The sequence below is a fragment of the Rattus rattus genome, chromosome 14 (genome assembly GCF_011064425.1).
Source record: "Rattus rattus isolate New Zealand chromosome 14, Rrattus_CSIRO_v1, whole genome shotgun sequence".
Classification (NCBI taxonomy): Eukaryota; Metazoa; Chordata; class Mammalia; order Rodentia; family Muridae; genus Rattus; species Rattus rattus.
Window position 1 is genome coordinate 41739523 of NC_046167.1, and position 27058 is coordinate 41766580.

The window sequence follows — 27058 nt, forward strand, 5'->3', positions numbered from 1 at the left end:
TCAAAGACCCACTTGGAGGTGAGATAGCGTCTGTTTCTTTGTCTGTGTCTGTGTTTTGTGCCAGCTAAACTCTGGGTCTGTATTTGCTACTCTGGGTCTGTATTTGCTCTCGAGTTCTGGAGTTCTGGTTTGCAGTCCTCCCCATCTCGGACTGAGAGGGAGGCTCGTTTCTCAGGAGAGAAGCAGTGTGAGTGGTAGACGTGCCTGGGGCTCACTGATTGCACTGCCCTGGGAGACGTCCCAGGAGGTGAGGAGGGACCCCAGGGGACGCCTGGGAGATTCCCATCTGGGTGCTTGGGAGGATTCAGTGATTCTCCTGGGTTGGAGAAAAGACCTGCCCTCCTGGCCATCTGTATTTCCAGAGTGGTTTTGTCTGTGTGTCTTAGGTCTTTGTTTTGTGTTCTGGTTGAGAAAGAAGAGTGATGTAGAATCCGCTCCCCTTCATCTGTTTTTGGTGAGCTCACGGAAGCTCCCATCTGAATCAGTTTGGTTTTGTGGTGATCTTGCGGTGGCCAGTTGTCTTTTGTTTTTGTGCGCACTTCTGTTTTTTGTCTGTTAATCTTTTGAGAAGCCTAGTGTCATTTGGAGGCTGGTTCTCTTGAGAGGCAAAGCCACGGAGCTGATACTCCGTGAGGGAAAAATCTAAGTCTAGAGAGATAGTCGATAACAGATCTGCTGCCTCTCTGCTCACCTTTCCGTTTCATAGACAAAGCTTGTGCTTATTTGTACAAAGGCCTCCTGGTTTAGCTGTGTGACTAAATGCTGTTTGCCCTCTTCTATTCTCAAGATTCTCTTGAGATGCTTGTTAGTAACTGTTACAGGACTTCTTTACCACGGAGGAAACCTGCTGTCTTCAGGCGCCTGAAGGTAGGGGAGTGCTCAGGTCTGCCGCCAGGCTCCAAGGGTGGGTCTCTGAGGGGTTGGAAAGTGCCCCACCAATCTGGCCAAGATAAGGAAAGGATATGAAGAGAATGTTACAGAAACTTGAAGGGGTAAGTTAAGTTGCTGAGAGTTAGTATAAGTTACAGAGAAAGGAAGGTTAAAAGAGAAAGAAGGGAAAAAGAGCAGAAAGCTAGGGAAGAAAGGAGACTAAAAGAAGAGGAAGTTAGAGAGCTAAAGAGAGATAAAAGACGGGAGAGGAACATATACTGGCCACAGTAGTTAGGGAACCTAGGAAGATAGTACCTGGCAACAGAAGAGAATTACTGGCTAAAGATCAGTGTGCCTAATGCAAAGAAAAAGGACACTGGGTCAGGGACTGCCCAAGAAAGAACAAGAGGGGCCACTGGAGAGCTTCTTGGTCCCAGAGTGCTGGCTATGTACAGAGATAGAAGGGAAGTGTGGATACAGGGACCCAATGCTCTGTGCTCCTATGCCCCCCAGTGGGCCAATATCCAAAGACCTTGAGTGCAAGGGGCTACTGGCAACGAACAATACTTATGGACTGCCCGAAGAACAGTGGACCTTGGCGTGGGCCGGGTAACCCACTAGTTCATAGTCATCCCTGACTGCCCCCATCCCTTGCTCATGAGAAAATTGCTCCCCAAAATGGCTTGCGTGGGCTGAAATGGCTGGGTGAGGCCATGTGTATGCATATCTACAGACTGTGTATGTGGAGCTTAAGACCTGTCTCAGTGCACCAGTACCTGATGCTGGGAGATGAATGGCTTAGCGCTGTTCTGCTTGGAACATATCACTCCTGCCAGCCGGGCACTAACAATTATCACCCAATCTAGGACTTAAACTGTGATAGAGTGGCTGATGTTTGCCTTTGAATAGAGTGTCCCAAAAGATGGGACCACTGGTCAGCTGCCATGGACTAGATTCTCCACCGGGTGGGGACAATCTGGTCACCTTGCTGCCCAGTCCGGACCTGGAGCCACCACAGCACGAGTGTCAAGCACTGGCAGAAGCCCATGGGTGGAGGAAAGACCTCTGCGACTGGCTGATTGACCGCTGCTGAAAGCCGAGGACCTTGTCACAGACGGGAACAGTTCTCTTCATGAATGAAGGTCAGAGATAAGTGGGTGCTGCCATGGTGGACAAAACGATGTCATCTGGGATGGCTGAACTTCTACGCCCCCAGCACATCAGCACTGCAGATGCCTTTGCCATCTCTTGGATGCCCTGGTGAAGCCAACAACTGTGAGTACTATTCATTGCCCAGGAAAACAGGAGGGAAGAGATTCAGTGACATGGGGCAATAACAAAGCAGATAAAGTGGCTCGGGAAATGGCTATGCAGGAGCCTATCCTGGTTACAGGCCTGCAAGAGACAGCCACTGGGAACTGGGATTGGACTAAGGGATGGCCTCACTTAGAATGTAAAACAGAAGAAAAGGCCCAAATTGCTTAAACGAAAAAAAAAAAAAAAGACAATGATGCACTTGAGGGGAAAGCTATACTCCCCAGAGAACAAAGAAAAGACTCACTTTGCCAAATACAGAAATGGACTCATTTAGGAGATAAAAGTTTGTCCAAGTAGTTAAGTGTATGTAATAGACTTTAAGATTTTAGCCAGAGAGGCAGTAGAAAGTATAAGGTATGTCAATAAGTGAATGCTTAGCAAGCAAACAGGGCAAAGAGACCTAGAGAGTTTAGTGAAAAGTCGAAGTGAACTTCACTGAGATAAAACCAGAAAAATATAATCACAAGTATCTCCTAGTGCTTGTAGATACTTTTTCAGGAATAGATAGAAGCTTTCCTCACCAAACGAGAGACGGCCTCTGCAATCATCAAGAAGATACTGGAAGAAATCTTCCCCCGATTTGGAATGCCCAAGGTAATCTGGCCAGACAACAGCCCTACTTTCGTTGCCAAGGTAAGCCAGGGTGTGGCCAAGTATTTAGAGGTCGATTGGAAATTGCATTGTATTTACAGACCTCAAAGTTCAGGACAGGTAGAGTAAATAAATAGAACTCTAAAAGAGACCCTGACCAAATTGACCATGGAGACTGGTACAGACCGGGTGATACTCCTTCCCTCTTGCTCTCTTCAGAGCAAGAAATACCCCTTCCAGATTCAGCCTTACCCCTTTGAGATCTTAAATGGGGCCTCAGCCCCCCTGACTGTATTAGATGATGTTACTGAACCAACATGTCATAGTGCCATAGTAATAATGATTTGTGTGCCAGGCTAAAAGACCTACAGGTGATACAGAAAGAAATCTGCTCACAGCTGACAGCAGCCTATGCCCCGGAGACCCCTGAGACATCCCATCAGTTCCAGGTCGGAGACTGCAGCTACACTGAGCCCAGACATTCGAGCCTCGCTGGAAAGGACTGTACCTGGTGCTGCTGACCACCCTGACAGCTGTCAATTCTCAGCCCTCACCAGCCCTGTACTAGCTGTTGGGGCTGAGAGCTGGGACCTAGAGGAAAATTCAGTCATGTTTGTCCTGGGTTCTATCAAGATAGGTGTGGGATAGGCTTGATTTCCATTACAAATGATGTAACGCTACATACGTTAGTACTCCTAACACTTCTTGGGACTGTGCCTCAGGGATCACAATCTATATAAGTTTAGAAGTTCTAAAAGCTAGTCATGACCTTGGTGTGCAGGTTTAGATAGTGTCCAGATTGGAATCCTGATGCTAAAGACTTAGTAAGAAAAAAAAAAAAAGAGTTGAGAATTACTTAAGGCTATCTAGGTGCTGCAAGGGCAGCACAAGGACATCTGCTGTTACAATACAAGGCTTATAGAGAATTCAGAACTGCCATTCAGGAGTAATTAAAGACTCCATGAATAAACTTAGAAAAAGGTTAGACAAAAGGCAGACAGAGAAGCGCATCAGGGATAGTTTAAAAGTTGGTTTAATAAGTCCCCATGGTTAACCACTCTCCTCTCTACTTTAGTTGGGCCCATTATAATTCTCATGCTTCTACTTACTTTCGGGTCATGTATACTCAATAGGCTGGTGGCTTTTATAAAAGAAAGAGTGAGTGCTGTTCAGGTACTGGTCCTGCGACAACAGTACCAAGAGCTACAATGGGATGAACAGTGGCTCTAGGATTAGAGCCAATAAAAAAGAAGAAGTGGGGAATGAAGTATTAAAAATTAATAATAAGCACCTAGCTACCCAAAAAAAGAAGAAGTAGGGTCTGAGAACATGAACTTTTACCCCTCCTTGCTGTACAATGGTTCCCGGAACATTCTTGCATGAAAAGTTTCCTGGAACAGCCACAATGACCCATAGCCTCCGGCCACAATGTTCCAACGGCCCTGTAAAATGTCACTGCCCTTAATCACAATGTCACAAAGCCCTGGGTGTGTTGCCTAGTGTTACACATGACTAGTATATGACCTAACTATATGGGCAGTTTATGGTTTTAGAATTCCCCTCCTCCCTCCCTCTTGCTCCCCCTGGTTTGTGGTTTTTTCCTTTATAAGCTCTGTGAAAATTCAGGTCGTCGCCGAACTCCACTGCCCCTGCGTGGGATAAGTCTCGACCCCAGTGCACTGGTTACTATCGATAAACCTCATGTAATTACAGCAAGGACGGTCTTGTGTGAGTTCTTGGGGGGTTGCGTCATCCCGAGACTTGAGTGAGGGTCTCCCCACTCTGGGGGTCTTTCAACTCCAGAACTACAAGGATAAATGTACTGTTTTTAACTTGTCACGAATGTGGACTAAACTTGTTTTTTCAGGCTAAGGTGTGGTAAGTTTTCTAAAACTGCTAGGTGTTCATGCTTCACATTCATTAGGTTGTGTTTTCTTCAATTAAACTGCTTGGGTTTGCTATCAGTTCCTTGCTGAGCTCTGCCTAGATAAAAATGAGACACCAAACACACCTTCCTTCACCAACAGCAACTGAGTTCTTGGCCAACACTAGGGCTGTCAAATCCTCAGGAGTAGAGAGTTCTAGAATCCCTTCGCCATGGACTTGTTTTCAGAGCTATGTTTCTTAGAGGCTGGGGTAAGGATGAATCCTGTTTTGGAAATTCCATGGCCCAGGCCTCTGGAAGCCTATCTGAGAGAGAGGATGTGTCCAAGAGAGGGTCCAGAGACTGTGAGATAGCTCGTGTTCCCCTGCGCCTTCTGTCTTCCTTCCACATCAGATTCCTATAGAAGATAAACTTCTTTAGCCACATTCAGCTTGATTATTTTATGTGTTCTCCTGCACTAGAACCCCTGGAACTGATGTTACAAATAGATGTGAGCCTTGTAGATACTGGGAACCAAACTAGGACCCTCTGGAAGAGCAACACATATTCTTAACCACTGAGCCATCTCTCCAGCCCCATAACAGCAGTCTAAAAGAGGGAAAATTCCATTAATTTTTCCCTCAACATTAACTTGTTCTGCCAGATTTCTTAAACATCTTCTAGCACTAACAGACTGGAGGATGGAAGGTCAATAATTTTGTGGTGTTTAATAGCATTTCTTCATTTGCTCCAGGAGGCATCCATGTCATTTATAGTAAAGCCAGAAATCCTAAAGAAAAACAATCTGTAGACCAGCCTGGCCTCAAGCTCAGTCATCTACCTGCCTCTACCTCCCAAGGGCTAGGATTAAAGATGTGTAACAGCCACTGCCCAGCTAACAGTCGTGATTTCTAATGCCTAAAGCATGATGGTTTCCAGTTGAAAACCTGAGCTGGGCTCTTAAAGAACTCAAAGACTGGTTGGTGAATGGTCATAGCAGAGGATGTCCTCACCTAATCATCTAAAGTATGGTCCAGGGAAGGGGTTCAGCATCCACTGTGGGCAGCGCATAGCTGCCTGTTCCAGACCCTTTTCTGGCCTTCTAGGGCACCTACACACATATGCCATTCACTAACACAGATACACAAACATAAAAGTAAATTTTAAAAAAACTTTTCACTTTGGCAACAAATAGACTAAAATTGGAACAGTACAGAGGAAATAGTCCTGGCCCCTTATACATCCTTTTGCTTGCTTACTTAGTGAATTCTCTCACTGAAAACAAGCACGGCTAATGTAGATCATTCCATAGAATGTATAAAACACTGTCATCTGATTCTGATACAAGGAAAGCAAGAATAAGTGAAAGAAGCTGTGGCTTGGTTTTTCCCTTTGGTGAAGAAGCAAATCGACCTCCCTCTCAGAGCTCAAGAGAATCTATATCAACAGGATGACCCTCAGAAGCTCCATCATGTGGACTGAACAATCTGTGAACAGCCAAAGGGAGAAACAACTAACTAAAGGAGTGGGTACTGAAGTCTAGGTCAATTGTTCTTTCCAAGGTACAAATTAGAAGTTGAACAGCCAAGTGTAGTGGCACATGCTTTTAATCCCAGCACTTAAGAGAGGCAAATAATCTGAGTTCAAGACTAGCCTGGTCTATAAAATGAGTTCTAGGACAACCAGGGCGACATAACAGATCATGAAAAGGTGAAGACAGATGTTGGTTAAAAAAAATTTTTTTTTGAAGAAAAAAATTGGACGTCTGGGCCAATGCCTGGGCAACTAAATGAGTCTTTTTTTTTTAAAATATATATTTATTTTATTTATATGAGTACACTGTTGCCTGCTCTCTTCAGATATACCAGAAGAGGGAATTGGGTCCCATTACAGATGGTTGTGAGCCACCATGTGGGTGCTAGGAATTGAACTCAGGAAGAGTAGTCAGTGCTCTTAACCACTGAGCCATCTCTTCAGCCCCAGGAATGAGTCTTAAGCAGAGCCTTGGCAAAAGAATTCTGTTGTTCAGTTGTTAGGACTGAAAAGATTTTCAAATTCATAAACTGAAAACTTACTCCCTAATATGGTGCTATTAGGAATGAGGGTCTGAAAGATTCAAGCACAGAACACTCAAGAACAGGACTTTATAAAAAACCTTTTTCTTTCTGTTTTCTGCCATGTAAGGCCATAACACAACTGACTCAGCCAGAAAATGGGCCCTTTCCAGACTGTGACCTCCGGAATGGTGAGAATTACAGATCTGCTATTTAAACCATACCTAGTATATTTGTTACTGCAGCTCCAAGCACGACACTATGTATAGCTTGGGTTAAATAGCAGTTCATTCTGTAAAAGCAGAGTCTCTAGTTGTAACTCTCAGAAAAATTAATTTAAAGTTAGAAGAGGAGATGCTGATTTTTGAGATAAGCATGCATTGTGCTGTCCAATCTACTTCAGAGTCCCTCCTACTCAGCCTAAAGGCTAGAAACACAGGTGCAGAGCAATGAGCCTGCTACCCAATTTTAATAGTCAGCAGCAAGTGAATTTGATTGTATTTTAAATTAGTTTTAATTAAGGACCAATTACCTGAACAATGTAAGTGCATTAGAACAGGAGCAAAACAAATTCCTAGTTACTGAAGTAAATTTCTTCTACTAGCAAAACATGCAAAAAAAAAAAAAAAAAAAAACCCACACACATCGTAGATCCAAGACAAAAATGTGGCTGTATAGTGTAACTATTTATGAATATATTATAAATATACAAAATGGCATAAAACTCCAAGCTACTGTTCAAGTCATCTCTGAATCGTTTGTTTCACCTCATTCACAAAAGAAACTTAAAGCAGCTGGTCACAATGCTGTTTTAATAACATACTTGGATTAGCTCAGCCCAATGGGCTCTCTGTCCCATCATATGATAAAGTTTTAGATATTTTAAGGGGTTCCTCATCCCACTCTTATTCATTACTGCACAACCAAAGTGAACAGGGCAACTATGTTAATGATGTTCCTAGAGCAGCCATGGCAGGGTGCAATCTCTGGTGTTTGGTGAGAGCAGAGCGATACTGGAAGGCTTTTCCGCAGTCCTCACACACAAAACTCTTCTCTCCTGAATGAATCTTCTGATGCTGAGTGAGGTATGTGTTCTGGCTGAAAGTCTGTGGGCACACATTAGAGCTGTAAGGTTTCTCTCCAGTGTGAGTACTCTGATGTTCAGTCAGGTGCGTGCTCTGGGTAAAGCATCTGTCACAGTCATTGCACTTATAGGGCTTCTCTCCCGTATGAACTTGCTGATGCTGAGTCAGATGGGACTTCTGGCTAAAGGTTTTTTCACATTTGTTACACTGGTAGTGTTTTCCTTCTGTGTGAGTTTTTTGATGTTGAGCAAGAGATGAATAGTGTCGAAAGGTCTTGCCACACTTGGGACAGGCATACGGCTTTACTCCTGTATGAATTCTCTTGTGTTGTGTAAGGTGTATTTTCTGGTTGAAGGCTCTCCCACATTCATTACACTTGTAAGGTCTTTCACCAGTGTGGATTTTCTTATGCTGAATAAGGGAAGAGCCATAGCTGAAGGTTTTCCCACATTCAAGACACTGATAAGGCTTCTCTCCAGTATGAATTCTTTCATGCTTAGCAAGAGAGGAACTCCGAATAAAGGCTTTCCCACATTCCTTACATTCATAGGCTTTCTCCTGGGTGTGAGTTTTCTGATGCTGATTAAGGTTTGACAGATAGCTGAAAGCCTTTCCACACTCACTGCACTCAAAGGGCTTCTCTCGGGTGTGAATTCTCCGATGCTGAGTAAGGGATGAGCAGTAACTGAAGGCCTTTCCGCAATCGCTGCATTTGTAGGGCTTCTCTCCTGTATGAATTTTCAGATGCTGAGCAAGGGATGACCAGTAACTAAAGGCTTTCCCACATTCTGCACAGTCATAGGGTTTTTCCCCGGTGTGTGTTTTTTGATGCTGAGTCAGGTTGGAGTGCTGGCTGAAGGCTTTGCCACATTCATTGCACTCATAAGGCTTTTCTCCAGTATGAATCATATGGTGACGGATAAACGTTGATGGGCCGTTGAAGGCCTTCCCACATTCATTACACTTGTAGCTTTTCTCTCCAGTGTGAATTTTTTGATGTTGAGTAAGGTGTGTACTCCTGGTGAAGGTTTTTTCACATTCCTCACATTTGAAAGGTTTCTCTCCTGTATGAATCTTCTGGTGCTCCATAAAGTGACCTCTCTGGCTGAAGGATTTCCCACACTCATTGCAAGTATATGGTTTTTCACCAGTGTGAATTCTCTGATGCTGAACAAGATGGGTCCTCTGACTAAAGGCTTTTCCACAGTCATCACATTTATAGGGCTTTTCTCCAGTGTGAATTCTTTGATGCTGAGTGAGAGATGGACCCTCAATGAAACCCTTTCCACACTGGTCACATTTGTATGGTTTGTCTCCCGTATGGATTCTCTGATGGTTTATAAGGTTTTCATTTCTGCTGAAAGCTTTGTTGCAATCATTACATTTATAGGGTTTCTCCCCAGTGTGCGTTCTCTGATGTCGAATGAGAGCAGAGCAGTAAGTGAAAGCTTTCCCACATTCATTGCACTTACACAGCTTCTCTTTCTGACCTGGGCGTGAACTCTGCTTGGCTCTTGTGTTAGTGGAAGCCTGATCTACAGCTATGTCTGTTTGTGTTAGGAGGCCTGCGCTCACACCAAGATCTTTCTCATAAGAGGGTCTCATTGTTTTCTCAGTTATTTTGACTTCCCTTGGCAGCATCTGTTGGTTTGCTTGAAGCTTCTCTAAACTCCCACCATCCCTTTTGCTGTTGGTTACTACTGTCTCTGAGGACAGATGTTCTTCAGAAATGTCAAGTTCTAGGGGTGACAGACTATTTTCAGGTCTTATCTTCCAGTCTGAAAGAAAATAAAATGCCAGTATTTTCTGGACAGAGAAAAAGAAAACTGCCCTTGTTGGAGATTATCTAATTCTTTGAAGATTCTCAAATATATATTCTCAAATATATAACAAATGTTAAACATTTGTGGAGAAAGAGGAAGAAGCTAAGGAGAATAAACTGAACTAGGAAGAGAATGCTTATTTCAGTTTCATAGATGATCTCTAAGGACAAATAAGAATAATATTTAAAGTGATAGTTAAATTTAAGAGGTAAGCTGGATGCGTTATTATACATCCTTATTCTCAGCACCTGAAGGCTGATGTAGTACTACGGCAATGGCAGCCCCAACCCTATTACAAGTGACACCCTTCTTCAGAGGTCTCTGTACCAGCTTGACTCCATTGCTATAAGGTTGGCTGTAGCCACTGAAGGCCTGAAGATCTTTGTGTATGACAAACCCCATGTGAATTTGAGTAGTATTGACAACATGAAATGAGAGGAAAGACTACCCTGATCACTGTCCACAAAAATTCTAGACAAGGGAGGTGGGGCTAAGTTCAAGAAGTACGAGGTCATAAACAAACAGTGTCCCAGAGGAGAGAGTTTAGGGCATCACCATCCATGCAGCCCATGTGGAGAACAGCACTGCTGCTTGCCACTGTGCCCATGGACTGCCCCAGTCATGCAAATTACTTTAAAAGCATTATCATAGCACTGCCCCTCTGGGTGGCTGTTTTCAGGTGGTAGCAGCTGATGCTGGCTCCATGCTCCAGATACTAGAGCAGAGTGGCTAAACAGCCTGGAGCAGATACTATCCCGGACTCAGATATGGTGGGAACTAGCAGAAGTGGAGATCCAGGAACTGCTCAACTAGTTTGGCTATGAAGGAGAGGAGACTGCTGCCATTATAGGCTCTTCTCTCTGTGCCCTTGAGCAGTGGCATCCTGATTTAGGTCAGTACAGAAGCTGCTGGATGCTGTGGACACTTACTTACATCCCAGTGCTCAGCAGGGCCTGAAGAAGCCCTTTCTGCTACCTGTAGTCCATTTACTCTGTTCCTGGCTGGAACATAGTGGTGACAGGTACACTAGAGCATGGCATTTTGAAGTGTGAGCTGCTGGGAGATAGCAAGAACATTAGCACTGTGCTGAGAGGGACGGAGACCTTCCACATATATGCCTGAGTCCCTGGAGAGGACTGAGGCAGGGGATAACCTGGGTGCTCTGGTATAAGGTTAGAAATGGAAAGCTTCAAGGCATGGTTTGCTCATGGTTAAGCCAGAGTCTATCCAACCACACCAAAGGGTGGATGTCCAGCTTTACATCCTAGGCAAGGAGGAGGGTGTCTTATTTTATGCCTACCATGTTCTCCCTGACGTGGCACATGGCCTATCATGTTATCCAGGTAAGGAACTTGCCATGCCTGGAGAGGACCTGAACCTTAGCCTAAGCTTGTGGCAGCCCATGTTCTTTGAGAAAGGCCAGTGCTTCACCTTGCAGGATGGCTACATGGTCACTGGCACTGTTCACCATTGAAACACCTGCCATGACAAAGGAGAAAAGAACCTCAAATGGAGAAGGACTGAACTTCTGCTCAGGTTTTTGATCTTATGGCTCCCCAAGTCATAATTTCCTCCTGTGGACTCAGCTGCAGCAAAGCAGTATACAACAATGGACACTTCTTCTCACAAGAAGTGGCCTGCAAGGTGAGGCAGGCAAATAAACCATGGGTTAAACAAAAACCCCAAGACTACTAAGGGTACAAAGAAAAGGACTGACTGAAGGATGAAGTCTGAATTGAGATTCCTTGTTAGTAAACAGCAAAGAAAAAATTTAAGAATGGTGATTTAAATTCAGGACAAATAGGAGAGGTTTAGCCTAGAACTCTGAAGTAAAAATTCCATCTTTGCTAAAAATTAGGAGAAGAAATGATAGCAAATTCAAGTCTATCATTTCAGAATTTGGAAAAGAAACGGAGGGCTAAACTATAGGTGTGTAGGAGTGGAAGATGCCAAAAGCAGCATAACGGAAAGTTTATGTCTAAAATATGAAATTCCAGCTTACAAGGAAAGACAATAGTTGAAGCCATACGAATGTACATATGAAAAGGGCAGTGGTGAAGACAACCTCGAGGGTGATAGAATAGAAGACAACACTTTCCTACTGGAACAGGAAGGTAAGAAAAGACCTCACATTATGAGTCTAGACATAATCACTGCAATCATGAACAGAATGGCAAACCCCAAGCTGCCCATCATCTCCTGCCCATGTCTCCACAGATTATGGAATAGCATGTGCCAGTGTAGGCAGCCTCATAAATTGCAGAAATTCTCCAGTGAGAAGAAGGTCATGTGTTTCTGAGGTATGTTTACACCAATGGGAGTAATACCCAGAGAAATAGGTTTATACAGCAAATAATCATAAAAAAATATCCTCTGAGGCTGGTGAAATGGCTTAGGTGGCAAAGGTGTTTGCTACTGCTGGGCCTGAGTTCAATCCTTATGGCCCACATGCAATGAGGGAATTGACTACTGAGTCGTCCTCTGACCTCATATAAATGCATGCACTCAGCCAATACACAAGTAAAATTAAGGCAATAATGAATATCTCCTGAGTGTACTGTAGGGGTAAGGGCATGAGGGCTATAAAGACGTGTGCTGTTAAAAAAAAAAAAAGAGAGAGAGAAAAAAGATGTTTGGAAGTGACTAGCCACAAATATGAATCATATGAAGGCAAAGTGATATTAACCATAACCAATGTCCACACAATGTCATATTCTCTGTTCATTGACTAAGAGAATTACCTGGCAAAGAATGAAGGACATGAAGGATTAGAGAAAGTTCGAGAATATGTTGACTACTATCACCTCTCTCCCAAAAGCAATCTCTACTTTCCTACATACAAAAAAAAATCTATGGATAACATATTCCTATACCCAATATGTAGAGAAATAATTGAGGGTGTTCAAAACCAAGCTGCACAAAAAGCAGGCAGACCAGTGACACACCAAACACTCATCAGGATTACAGATCACTTCTCTGAAAGGACGGCTCTCTAAAAAAGAGGCAACTGGGGGCTGGAAAGGTGGCTTGGTTAAGAACACTTACTGCTCTTGCAAAGGACCTGGCTTTGGTTCCAGCATCCACATAGTGGCTGAAAATCACCTGAAACTCTAGTTCAAGGGGATGTGATACCCTCTTCTGACCTGTGTCAGTACCTATGTATGGTAAGAAACACACATGTAGACAAAACTCTCTGTCTCTCTGTTTCTCTCTCTCTCTCTCTCTCTCTCTCTCTCTCTCTCTCTCTCTCTCTCTCACACACACACACACACACACACACACACACAAATAAATAATAAATGTTTTTTTAAAAGTACAGTGGGAAGTATGATTTCTAGACAAGACCAAGAAAAGTAATATATTTCAGAGAAAGGCCAAGGTTGAGTCAATAATACATTCAGACATAGATCAAGACAAAGAAAATGAATGAGAATAATCAAATCATCCATGAACTTTGAACTCTAGAATAAAGTTCAAGAGACAAAAAAATCTAAGAATATGAAGAAGAAAGTGCGATAAAGTTTAAAGGCACCATTTAATGAAATTATAGTTGAAAATATTCCAAGGGGAGAAGGACTTCCATCCACATAGGACAAGTATATAGTGCTGCAAATAAAAATGAGTAACATGAGACAGTCATGATGTCAAAATTACAAAAAAGCAGTATTAAAAACTGCATTCATGTGGGAAAAATACCAACCACATACATCAGAGAAATATCAGAATAACTGCTCTCTCATCGACTCCAAAATCCAGAAAAGCAAGGCTTATATTTCAAACTCTGGAAATAAATTAATCACGTGGGGCTGTTAGGTAGGTTAGTTGTTTAAAGCACTTTCTCTTACAGAGGATCTAGGTTCAATTCCTAACACACATGAGGTAGTTAACCATCTGTAGCTCCAGCTGAGGTTAGAGATAGCCCAGTGGTTATAAGCACTGGTTGCTCTTCCACAGTGCTGGGTTAGCTCTTTAGAACCTACATGGAAGCTCACAGCTATCTTCAAGTCCAGTCGCAGAGGATCCAACACTTTGTCTGGACTCCCAGGGTCAGTACATAAATGTAGAACACAGATATACATATAGGCAAAACACTCATACACACACAGAATAATAAAATTAAAAATTTAAGAACTAGCTGGGCAGTGGTAGCACATGCCTTTAGTCCCAGCACTTGGGAGGCAGAGGCAGATGGATCCAAGTTTTAAGACAGTCTTGTCTACAAGAGAGAGTTCCAGGACAACCAGGATTACATACATACATAGAGAAACCCTGCCTCAAAATGCACCGCCCCCCAAAGATTGTTATTCTCAGCAAAGTCATCTTTTCAAACATTTCAAGACAAGCATAACCTAAGGCAACTTTGATACTGCAGAACACACTTAAAGGGATATTATACCCAAGAAAAGGGAAAGCTGCACAAGAACATATGAGAGAGTACATTTATTTCATGAGAGGAATAGATGTGCAAATGGGAGCTAGGAACAAATTCACTGTGTCTAGCACAGTAAACCAAAAATTCCTCATACTAGTAGGAAAGAAAAAGTAAAAAAAAGAACTACAGCAAATCCACTCAGCCAGAACAACCAATGAAAACATAAGACACGACAAACTCTTCAATAATAACCCCAAATGCAAATGGCCTCAACTCAGCAATATAAAAACACAAACTGACTGAATTAAGAAACAAGATCCAACTATTTGTTGTGTATTACAAACACAGTTTCCTTTCAAAGGCTCTCATAAACTGAGGTTCCAAAAGATGGAAATTAACCTATCAAACAAATGCAAACTTTTTCCTTTTTTTCTTTTTCCTTTTTTTTTTTTTTTTTTTTTTTCCGGAGCTGGGGACCGAACCCAGGGCCTTGAGCTTTCTAGGCAAGTGCTCTACCACTGAGCTAAATCCCCAACCCCCCAAATGCAAACTTTTAACTTGATGTGTAGACCACATCCATGTGCCTCTGACACCCAGCGCTAGGGTTGAAGGTGTGAGCAGCCACTGCCAGCTAAGCAAATACAAACTAACATTAAGCTAGTATAGCTATTCTGCTGTTGGATAAAGTAGGCCCCAAACTGAAACTTGTCAGACTCGATAAAGAAGGCCACTGCATTTAGCAAAGGGGACAATTTTTAAGAAGATATAACCAATGCTTGGGTTCCCAATTTCATGTAACAAATACTGAAAGGCATGAAAGATCAGATAAGTCTTTATATTAGTAATAGTGAAATACTTCAATAACCCACAAACCTTCAGATATGTCTTCTAAATTACAAATCACCAAAGAAATTTCAGAGCTAAATTATACCATTTATCAGTTGGATTTAAATATTTGCACAATATTCTACCAATCAGATACAGAACGTACACTCTTCTCAGTGGCCCTTGAAATTATCTTAGAGGCCACAAGCAGACCTTAATAAATACAAAAGGATTAAAATTAATTCATCAGGTCATAATGGAATAAAACTAGAAACTACCAAGCAAGAGAAGCTATAAAATCAACATAAATTCTTAGAAGCTGAATGATATACTTCTGAATGAACAATGGAGTCATTGAAGAAATCAAGGAAAAAATAAAGAACTTCATAGAATCAAAAGAAAATGATAGCACAATTTACTAAAACCTATTGGCTAGAGCTAATGCAATTCTACATTTATGGCTGTAAGTGCATACATTAACCACTGTCCCCCAAAAAGAACCAGAGGGGTGGGTGTTAGACATACACACACATATACACAGATACTCATACCTACACATAATTTAAAAAAGAAAGACAAATAGCAAATAAATAACTTAATGATATACCTCATTGTGCATATATATATATATATAAATTTTAAAATTATGTACGTGGCAATATGCACATGGGTGCCTGTGAAAGAAGAGCCCAGAGGTATTAGATTCCCTAGATCTGGATGGTTGTGAACCCCCTATGCAGCTATTAGTAGCTGAGCTTGGGTACTCTGGAAGAGCATCAAGTTCTCTTAACTCCTAAGCCATTTCTCTGGCCCATATCGTCAAGGTTCTAGAACAAAATGAAAAGAAAGAAAGAAAGAAAGAAAGAAAGAAAGAAAGGAAGGAAGGAAGGAAGGAAGGAAGGAAGGAAGGAAGGAAGGAAGGAAGGAAGGAAGGAAGGAAGGAAGGAAGCCAGATGATGGTGGTACATGCTTTAATGCCAACACTTAGGAAGTAGAGGCAGGCAGTGATTTTGAGGCAAGTCTGGTCTACAGATAGAGTTCAAGGACAACCAGGGACACACAGAAATCAAGGACACATGGGAGAAACCTTGTCTCAAAAAACCATAAAAACAAAAGCAAGCTGTGGTCAATCAAGCCCACTGTGGGTGGTACAACCTCTGGGCAGGTAGGCCTGAGTTGTAGTAAGAACTGAGTGAGCTACAGAGAGCAAGTCAGTAGGCAGAATTCATCCATGGACTCTGCTTCAGCTCCTGCCTCCAGGTTCCTGCACTGTTTGATTTTCTGCCTTGGCTTCTCAATGATGGACTGTGACCAGGAAATGTAAGCCAAAAAAACCCTTTCCTTCCCAACTTGCTTAGGTCATTATGTTTATCACAAGAGATGCCCAGGACTGTCTTAGTCATGGCTTCTTCCTGCACAAACATTATGACTAAGAAGCAAGTTGGGGAGGAAAGGGTTTATTCAGTTTACAAATTCACATTGCAGTTCATTACCAAAGGAAGTCAGGACTGGAACTCAAGGAGGTCAGGAAGCAGGAGCTGATGCAGAGGCCACGAAGGGATGTTACTTACTGGCTTGCTTCCCCTAGCTTGCTCAAGCAGCTTACTTTCTTATAAAACCCAAGACTTCCAGCCCAGGGACAGCACCACCCTTTCTCTGTGATAACTTCAGCTTGTGTCAAGTTGACACATAAAATCAGCCAGTACAAGGACCAAATATATTTATTACTGAATTCTATCAAATGTCTAAGGAAGAGCTAACACCTTCACTTCTCAAACGATTCTAAAAGCAGAAAAGGAGGGAAATACCACCAAGCTCATTTTACAAAGCTAGTATTACTCTCATATCAAAACCAGATAAGGACAACAACAAAAAGTATAGACTAATTTCCCTGATGTAGGTATAAAGCTTACAACAAAATATCTGCAGGCCAAATTCAAGAACATACTAAGATCATACAGAACCATCAAAATGGTTTTTTGTTTTTTGGTTTTTGGTTTTTTTTTTTTTTGACCACAGGGATGCAAGGCTGATTTAAGATATACAATGAATGAAAAAGACATATAGAGGATTGGGGATTTAGCTCAGTGGTAGAGCGCTTGCCTAGGAAGCGCAAGGCCCTGGGTTCGGTCCCCAGCTCCGAAAAAAAAGAAAAAAGAAAAAGACATATAGATAGACTAAGAACAAAATCACATGGTCATCTCAATAAAAGCAGAAAAGGCGTTTGACAAAGTTCAATACCCCTTTTCTATGACAAAAAACTGAAGAAACTAGGAATAGAGGGAATATAATGGCCCTGAAAAGGTCATGATTTAATTTTCTTTATGGCTGGATAAAATTTGATTGTGTAGATGTAACACATTTTCTTCATCTATTCTTTTGTTCATGGGCACCTAGGCTATTGTGACTAGCACAGCAACAGAGTGACTAGATTATACCAGAGTCAGGTCCTTGAAGAAATTTCTTGTGCAGTTGGAAACTGATGATTTAAAAAAAAAAAATTATCCGGAACCTCAATGACAGAATGGTAAACTTACAGAAGATGAAACTACAAATGAAAGTAAGAAGGGGATGAGTGCTTCAAAACAAACAAAACAAAAACAAACAGAAAAACAAAACCAGGGCTGCAGGAGTGGAACTCACTTTTTACTTTAGTCGGGAACAAAGAGACTTAGGCAGTGTTGAGTGAAAGCACCTTGAACTAGCATGTGTTTCTGTTTGATGCTAACAGACTAACGGAAATGGAACCGCAAACGGAAAATAATGGGACAATCCTGGGTCAAAAAAAAAAGTGGGAAGAGAGAGAATGCAGAATGTAGGTATAGATGTCTGCTTTTAAAAGAACCAGGAAGGCTGCAGCCTCTAAAGGGAATGTAAACTAGACTCTATGTGGAGCTAGTGCTCCTCTCCCCACAGGTCATGCTCTGAAGAGCAGAGTGCACACTTATACAGTCACTTCTCACGGGCTGGCAGCTGAGGAAAGCAGTCCTCTGTGGCCACACAGTACATACCTTCCAAGGAACCAACAGGAATGCACGACTCCTCAATCCATGGCTCTGTCCCTTGCTCTAGATGGGAGATCATATCAGGTTTGGAAACCTGGAGCCCTGCTCAGGGGGGGGAAGGAATCTGTCTGCATTAAGGAAAAAGTACCATATCAGAACGCAATCTCACCATTCTGTCTCTAAGATGTTCTACATGGGTAAAAATCTGGTGTGATGAACAGCATGTCAAAAGTCGTAACAATGGGGCAACTGAGATGCTCATCTGAGGAGAGGATACTCCATTTAATAATGAGGAGAAACTTCTAAAATTTAAAATCCTAAATTAAGATGCCAATCACATCTAAGCACAATAATGTGCCTCCCACATCCCATCTAAACTTGGGACTACCCTCACCTAAAGTGACAAGGTGTGTGTTTGCCTCCCCAAACCATATAAAGTTAAGGTCACGGGGTTGGGGATTTAGCTCAGTGGTAGAGTGCTTGCCTAGGAAGCGCGCAAGGCCCTGGGTTCGGTCCCCAGCCTCGGAAAAAAAAAACCAAAAAAAAAAAAAGTTAAGGTCACCCTAAACTACAGAGATCAGGTATGTACCCTCTCTCCACATCCTGATCTTTAACTTGGGGGGCATCACACTTACCTATAGAGACCAGATGTGTATAATTTTCCAATGTCACATCTCTGAACAAATCTCTCTGTGTAGGATCCAAGTGTTTCCATTCTTCCTGAGTGAAGTTCACGACCACATCCTTGAAGGTCACTGATTCCTAAAATACCAAGTATTCTACAGCTTAGCCTGAGAAAATAGGTAAAATTAATAAAAAAAAAAAAAAAAAAGCAAGGCAGGTGATAAACTAAAAGCAGTACTAGTATGTCCACCTTTTGGAAAAATTTCAAATAGACCTTACCCATAGGATTGGTATTAAGAATAAAATAAATGTTCCTTGTGGTGAGGGGTAATATAGCTCATTGGCAGAGCATGAGAAAGGCCCTAGGTTCAATCATCAGCACCAAAAAGAAAAGTCAAAAAGCAAAATAAAAACAAACAAACAAACTTCTTCCCTGTAAAGTGTTTAATTCAGGCATCTAAGTAAGTGCTCAGTCTATTAGCCAATGCTGTCCATGTTCTTCCTCCTTACCTCTGAGTTCTAAGATATAGCAAGTACTACATTATAACTGACATAATCAATAACATAATATCTATAATGTGCAAGACTACCCAATACTTTATGACAGACTTGCTCTATTTACATTTATTTCCAAGAGGGGGGGAAGGGAGGAGAGAGGGTTTCTCCGAGTAGCACTGGTTATCCTGGACCTCACTTTGTAGATAGACCATGCTAGCATTGAACTTAATGATCCACCTGCCCCTCTCCCTCTCCCTCTCCCTCTCCCCTTCTCTCTCTCTCTCCCTCTCCCTCTCCCTCTCTCTCTACCTTTCTGGCTCCCTGTGCCTCTGAGCCTATGGGCCTCTGCACCTCTACCTCTGCTGAGATTAAACCCATGTGCCAACACCACCCAACTGCCCTATTACATTTCAAAGGACACCAAAGTATAAGGAACCGAAACAGCACCATGACCATGTTGTGGAATAAAACTCAGTAAGAAGAAAAGAACTCAAAATAGGCCCATGCATTTAAGAGCTGGATAGGATTAAGCAGTTTTCAAATTAGTTAAGATCCAATGATCAGTAAATCATACCATGTTTAACTACTAGCTAATACATACATACATACATACATACATACATACATACATACATACATACATGAATACAGAAATAGATAGAGATCATTATACCTTTACAACATTAACAAATATTCCTGTTTGCTTAAAGATTACACTGTAGGGTTGTTTGTTTGTGACAGTCTTGCTATACAATCCTGGCTGGCCTCTGCCTCCTAAGTGTTAGGTTAAAGGCCTATGCGTCTCCCAGCTTCATTTTGAATTTCTGGCTTCTATGTTTTTGAGCAAACTAAGCTTAAAATAATTACCATAACAATAGGAAACTAATATATATATATAGAGAGAGCAACTTCACCCAATGTAAGCTAATTTACATTCCTTTACAGTACATTCTGATCATTAATAAGATGGATCATATTCTGAACAGAAGAAAAGTCAAAATGAATTTTAATAAATTTAAAAAGATTCAAGTCAGGAGAAGTATGATCTCTGACTATATATTCACTCACTACCTGGAACACGACAATTGTTTTATGAACCCTCATGTATGTTGAAACTTATCCAATTAAGAGTTGGCTCTCTCCAACTGTGGATTCAATCAACTGTAGATAAAGTACATTCAAAAAACATGCACAGATATTGTTCTTGTCACTATTCCCTAAATGATACAGAACAACTGTATAGAACTTACAATGTATTTGCACAGTATTTCCAATGTATTAGACATGTAAGCATCTAGAGATGATTAAAGTACACAGGAGAATGTGGAGAGGTTATATGCAGACATTGTGCCATCTTATGGAAGGGGGTTGAGGATCTACATGTTTTGGTATCTGTTAGGGGTCCTAAAACCAATTCCCTCAGCACACAGAGGAATGACAATATAGTTTAAATGCATGCAGTTTTTTATCACAATATTCCTCGATAAAAAAACAAAGTGATGCTAAAAGCACTTAAGCTGGGGTTGGGGATTTAGCTCAGTGGTAGAGCACTTGCCTAGCAAGCGCAAGGCCCTGAGTTCAGTCCCCAGCTCCGAAAAAAAGAAAAAAAGAAAAAAAAAAGCACTTAAGCTGAAATTGGGAAGAACTGTTAAAGGGATGTCTTGAGGCTCATGGAAAAATGGAAAATTTTTCCTACATTAAAATCTATTATGGTTCACAGATGACCTACAGAATAAAGCCTTCACACTTCTTATTAGATATTCAAGTTCTTTCATATTCTGACCTCATTCAATTTTATTTTTTTAAAGATTTATTTTTGAGTACACTGCAGCTCTCTTCAGACACACCAGAAGAGGGCATCAGATTCTATTTCAGATGACTGTGAGTCACCATGTGGTTGCTGGGAATTGAACTCAGGACCTCTGCAACAGCAGTCAGTGCTCTTAAACGCTAAGCCATCTTTCCAGCCCTCAATTTTATTGTTTTAATTTTCTAAAATAAGTCATCTCCAAATCTTTCTGAATCTATTACCGGTGCTCACCTGCACACCTAGGCTCTGCTCCTCACACCTGTCTTACTCTAATATTCAAATGTCGCTTGTCCTTGAGAAAATACAATTCCACATCGTCCATGCAACTCTCTGTCCCCTGCAAACCACACATCTCTCTCCACTCCCTAGGATCTGTAGCACTAATTTCACCTTTTGTACACCTACTTTGACTTTTATTGACCATTTTACTCTGTCAAGTAAAGACTTATGTTGTGTTTCTTCTTCCCCAACCCCAGCAGTGTTACAAGATACTGGGTAAGAGGTAAATGGTGAATGCTTGCTGAAGCTGCAGAAGCAGAGCAGGGTCCAGGTGAGATCACAGGACAGATGAGAGTCCAGAGAAGGCTCACCAACAATGATTTGCGAGTCAACATATTTGACAATAAACATACATTACTCTGAGAAGGGACATGGCACTTGGGAAAATCTCAACTTACCAGAAAACTAGATGGTGGGAGTAGAAGATGTCCCTCATGGAGACTGGCAGAGTCTGCAAAGGACAGACCTGAGGAAAAAGAGGCCACGCTGAATAGGACCAGATCTGCTGCTGCCAGCAATCCAGAAAAAGGTTTTACGTTTTTCCCTGGAAATAACAACTATGTCTCTCCCCTTCCTTTATATGTCAAAATCCCCGACTCACCCCCACGCCCAAAAGTTTCAACTGAGGCCTCTACCATCCTGAGAAGGCTCAGGAGAAAAGAAAAAACAAGCAAGCAAGCAAACAACAAAACTAAAACACTGCCTTAATATTCAGCTTTTCTCTTGACACTTAACTATTCATATGGCTCATAAAGAGAAATGTGAGGTCCTCATTAATGAAGCAAGACATTCCTGCTGACTCTTCTCTGCTGCACATAAAACATGAGTAAACATATTGCATGCCTTTAATCCCAGCACTAAGGAAGAAAAAACTTGTGGGTCTCTGAGTTTATTTAGTGACACACTCACATACCTAATGAGAGTAAAGACATGCAAGCAAACACTGATACACATAAAATCTAAAAAAAAAAAAAAAAAAAATTAACAAAAAATTTGATGAGGGAAAAAATAGTAATAGATCATACTGTTAGGTATTTTTAAAAGGACATTTAAAGAACTATGCTTAGTTTTAGGCACTGCAATGTAAGAAATATGCTAACTAGGAAAAGACTGCTCAAAGAAATCCAGCGATCTTATATGGACCTATCATACATAGGCTACTTGACAGGGAACAGGCACTTTTAGTAAAAGGAACTAAAAAACAAGGAAACATTTGCACCCAAAATGGTGAGTTTAAGGCCACACACACTTGCACTGGCACTAGCTTGAAAATTGCTATCTGCAAAATATTTCGAAACTAATCTTTGCATTAAAAAATTAGAACACTTTTTTTACTATAGTTTTTTATTCGAAAATGTAATAAAAGAGAAATGTCAAGAGGATCAGATATTCTGAACTGTTTTTCCTTTTCAAATTCTCACGTCCAGAACTCAGAATTAATTCTTCCAAGTCTCTTTCGATGGTGTAATTAGGTTTCTTTACTTTACCCCTAGCCACATTACTTCCTCTTCCCACCTTTCAGTTCGCCCTACACCAGTCCTCTCTGCCCTGGTAATTCCCATTACCTGCCATCCCAGGAGCGCTATGTGTTCCGCTAGAACTTGGGACACGTGGATACCTAGGCAGCTTCAGTTTGGGGCTCGGATGTCCAGCTCTCCTTCCAGAGTGGTATCTTAATCTCTCCGAGATTGGCCTACCAGATACAGGATGCACTCACTTTACAGCACACGTCTTACAGTCGCACTTCAGACTCATACAGAGTAGTCAGGAGGTCCTGTCCAAGAGCGGGAAGCACAGGATGGGGAGGATTACTACAAGAAACAAAAAGTGTGTAGGAAGCGAGCAGCTCTACCTTGCTGCAGCTGAAACAGGGCGTCTACCTAGAGTCTGGCCACCCGCCCTCCACAGGGTCTGCGATCTCCTACTTCCCCTGGCGACCAGACGCACCAGTTGCGGGGCACACCAGAAAGGCGGGCTACCCCGCATTCAGCTAGCCCGGCCCAGAACAAAGGAACAAAGCCTTGGGGAACCCGCGGCAATGCCGACGGGAGGCGCGCCCCCTTCCCCGACTCCCTGGCTTCCTCCGGCGCAGGCAGCATTACGAGATCCCGCAAGGTGACGTCACACTCCCAAGGCGCTGGCGGTTGCCATGGTGATACCTGGACTCCAGTCTAATGACGCACTCCCAAGGATCCTGGTTCCCCAAAACTCTCGTAAGGAGTTTACACGGTGGATCTAGCCAAACACCCACCCGTTTCCACGCCCACAGTCGACTTAGCGGTCACTTCCGGTCGGGTAGACCCTTTCCCTTCTTTTCCCCCCTTCTCCTCAATACACACGCGCGCCTCACTCGGGAGCACAAAGGACCACAATTCCCAGAATGCAGCGCGCAGTGCTTCTGAATTACTTTCCCCAAGTTTCTACTAATGCTATAGTTCCTCCTGGTGGCTCGGGAGTTTGCACCTGCCTACCGTTTGTGTCTGGTGGTTTGGATTGTGAGCAGAGGGAGTCATATACAGCGTTTGTGACCTATTCACACACCCGCAGGATTTTGCGCAGAGATCTTGGGGCAGAGTCTCATCTCCTCAGGCTGATCTTGAACTTGCTATGTACATGTTCCTGATCCACCTTCACCTCCGAAGGATCTGGCCTCCCACACTGAGGATTTCAAAACGCAAGCACACATTTCACCGTTCAATCTTACTTTTTATTACCTGATCTGCATTCTCATTTATATGTTATTTGTCGTTTTGAAAATATTTGTCGTTTTCATGTCTTCGAAAAACGACTCAACATTTTTTTAATGCTAAAGAAACCGAGAGGAGGTGGTGGTACAGTATTTTACGTTTTAGCAGTGCTCTCTGCAGTTTTCTTTGCGTAGCGCTTAAAGCAAATCCATCGGTGCCCTTGACGTACACAAAAGACTACAACAAATAGGCTTTTTGCTTCAAAGGTGGGGCTCACTCAACTAAGGGCTTCTGTTCCTCCCCGGTTATTTACAGACGTGCTAAAGTGGCTCCCCTCCTTAACTGAAAGCATCAGACCTAGAAATGATAATGCTACACATTAAAAAGTCAAGGAAAGGAAATTATACTTAGAGAAATGCTTGCAATAAGACATTAGATAAAAAGAGAATGCAAACAGCAGTCATGTGTTTTAGTTTTTAAAAAAGACTTGTTTTATGTGTCTGTGTTTGGGCACATATGTGAAAGGGCATGTTTCCGTGTCCAGAAAAGGATGCGGGAGCCCTTGGATCTAGAGTCGTAGATGCAATATGTATATTACTGAGTGAAATGAGTCAATCTGAAAAAGGCTGCATACTGTACAATTTCATCTATATAGTACTGGGAGGGAGTAGTAAAGAACAAGTAAAAACGACCTACTGCTAGGGATTTGGAGGGTACTTTGAACAAAGGGGACTTTGGGGACAGTGAAATATATAAATATGTCAGATCCCGAAAAACGTACAGCACTGAGCAAGCCCTAGTGTGAACTATATGGTATTAATAATAACTTACCATTTCTGGCTTATCGTGATAACAAGTTGCCGTGGGAATACGAGATGTTAACAATAGGGGAATTGGAAAAAGAGGAGAGATGGAGTATACTGAAACTATTTTTCACTGATTTTTTTCCCCGATAAATCTAAACTTGTCCTCCTCTCCCCAAGTCTTTTAATTTAGAAATATGTGAGTGTATTTCTAAATAGGTAGTTTATTACGGTCAGAAATGAAGAACAGATAAGTAGAAGCTAAGGGAATGACGATCCTTTTGATTAGGTAGCAGGCATTTGGTTAACTGCGGTATACTGTTGGGTGAGAAATAGAATTTGTTATGCAATGAGCTTAAATATTTACCTAAGAATACCAAGTGAGACAGTTAAGAGACCCAATTCTGCCTCAGATCACTGTTTATCATTCTTTAATGCAATTAATATTATTTGTTTTGTGCTGGGCTTGTCTTTACTGAAAACATACTTTTAATGTTTTCTGTAAATCTGTAAATGTTTCCTTGCAAATCTGGCAACCCATTACTTTTTCTTTAACTCTTTCAGCTACTGGAATTTACCTTTAGGGATTTCAAGAGAAGAAAGTTAGTTGTGTAGTCGTGGCCGAGTGGTTAAGGCGATGGACTAGAAATCCATTGGGGTTCCCCCGCGCAGGTTCGAATCCTGCCGACTACGGGCTATTTTAAATTTGAGTTTAAACTTGATGTTTCTATACTGATCTTTATCCAGAAGACTTTCATGTCTATCCTTTCCATGACAACAAGGCTATTTAGCGACAACGAGATTCACTTTATTTCCAGAAGCTCTCCGGTTTGTTTGTTTGTTTGTTTGTTTATTTATTTATTTATTTTTAATGTAGCACCTTCGCCGCAGTCTCTCTTCCGGGAAGCGCAAATTCGAGTCCAGCCTTTATTTCCTGTCTTACAACCTGCTTGGTTAGAAGCCTCAGGAACTGCACAGTTTATAATTTCATTTTAGGACAGGAACTAGTGAACAACAAAGGCTACGAGACAAGGACTTTCTTTTTCTTTTCCTTTTCTATTTCTTTCCTATTGGATGCGCTAAGCCAGCCGTCCCATCACGCAGGCGCAGCTCTCGTTGCCAGAGCAGCGAACGAAGCCTTATTAGGCTTGAGTATCGGTGGTGTATAGTAAATACCGGAAACTACTGTACAGAAGCTAAAGGAACTTGAGAGACTTCCTGTACTGTCTCTGAACCGCTACTCCTATCTCGTTCTCGTTAGTATCGTGGTGAGTATCCCTACCTGTCACGCGGGAGACGAGGGTTCGATTTCCCCGACGGAGAAAAGAACACTATTTTAAATCCCTTTCCAAAAATGTAACACCGTAACTCCAGTTCTTCTTTCTTTAATACATTCATTCAAAACTTAAGAAATACAACAAAAACAGTAAGCTATATAAATCAAAAGGATTAGTCACACACAAATACCAATTTTACCAAGATAGGTGTACATTGGGCAGGTAAATACAGTAACCAAGAGATCAGTATCACACCAGTAAATTTCATGTGCCTTGTGAGCTTTTGTATTAACAGAGCCCAATGCCACAGTTTTAATATTCCTGGCAAAATGTGTAGGCTAATTAGAGGAAACATCAAATAAACCAAGACTCTTTCAGCTGACAGTATTTTAACAATAACAGTATTACAAAGCACAAAGAAAGACTAAATGTTTCACAGCTGAAAGTGAAACATGATCTATACCTTTTTCTCTTGCTATACAGGTCATTTTTGCAGTAAGTGGTGAAATTTGAATAAAGTGTATTGGTTAAATGCATCATTGTTAATTCCACCTTCCGTTAATTGTTCAATGGCTATATAACAATGTTTTAAGGCAATACATTCCTATAAAACACATATGTACTAAGGACTATCTTCAATCTACCTTAAATAATTCAGAAAAATATATACATGTCTATTAAAACGTGAGAGAGAAAAGAAACTACAGTAATAAGCTAAGTTTTGTTAACAGAAGGAATATTGTGAATAGTACTCAGGAGTTCTATATTAAAACAATTCTGGGGTTGGGGATTTAGCTCAGTGGTAGAGCACTTGCCTACTAAGCACTAAGGCCCTGGGTTCGGTTCTCAGCTCTAAAGAAAAAGAAAATAATTCTGTCAGAATTTTTATAACTAATTTGTTACAACAAACCTTTATTTATTTTTAAAATTCACTCCATGTTACAGTATGCATGAGGAGGCCAGAGGACAACTTGCAAGGGTGTGTTGTCTTCTGGGGCTCAAACTCAGATCATTAGATTTGCTGGCAGGTGCCTTTTATCCTCTGAGTTATCTTGCCAGCCTTTAAGAACTTTATACTGGGGGTGGGGTGGGGAGTGTGTGTTGGTGAAGGAGGTGTTGTGCACCCTCAATGCCTTCAATCCCAGGCAGAGACAGCAGTATATGTGTGAGTTCCAGATCAGCCTGGTCTACACTGCACAAACTGCAAGCCAGCCAAGACTATTGTGAAAAAGAAACCAAGTGTTATGAGTAGGTAGAGAGGCTTTTCCGGGGGG

The 27058-nt window shown here is 41.8% G+C and overlaps 1 protein-coding gene, 1 non-coding gene and 1 pseudogene across 4 annotated transcripts; 2 read left to right on the forward strand and 1 right to left on the reverse strand.

The window, feature by feature from the left end:
- Positions 1-7351: 7351 nt before the first annotated feature.
- Znf184 (zinc finger protein 184) lies at positions 7352-23278 on the reverse strand. Of its 3 annotated transcripts, none has more exons than XM_032884930.1 (6): positions 23177-23278; positions 22583-22791; positions 21416-21483; positions 18442-18568; positions 17813-17908; positions 7352-9559 (listed from the first exon to the last, which is right to left on the reverse strand). In XM_032884930.1, exons 2-6 carry the CDS (start codon positions 22587-22589, stop codon positions 7638-7640), a joined length of 2220 nt encoding a protein of 739 aa, XP_032740821.1. In that variant the 5' UTR covers positions 22590-22791; positions 23177-23278; the 3' UTR covers positions 7352-7637. The 3 variants fall into 3 exon arrangements, with proteins under 3 accessions (XP_032740821.1, XP_032740822.1, XP_032740823.1); XM_032884931.1 differs by lacking the exon at positions 23177-23278 and adding an exon at positions 22898-23111; XM_032884932.1 differs by lacking the exon at positions 17813-17908.
- On the forward strand, positions 9879-11078 carry LOC116883895 (annotated as a pseudogene).
- Positions 23279-25118: 1840 nt separating the features above from the next.
- Trnas-aga lies at positions 25119-25200 on the forward strand. The gene has a single exon. It is a non-coding gene; the product is annotated as a tRNA-Ser (tRNA).
- The last annotated feature ends 1858 nt before the right edge of the window (positions 25201-27058 follow it).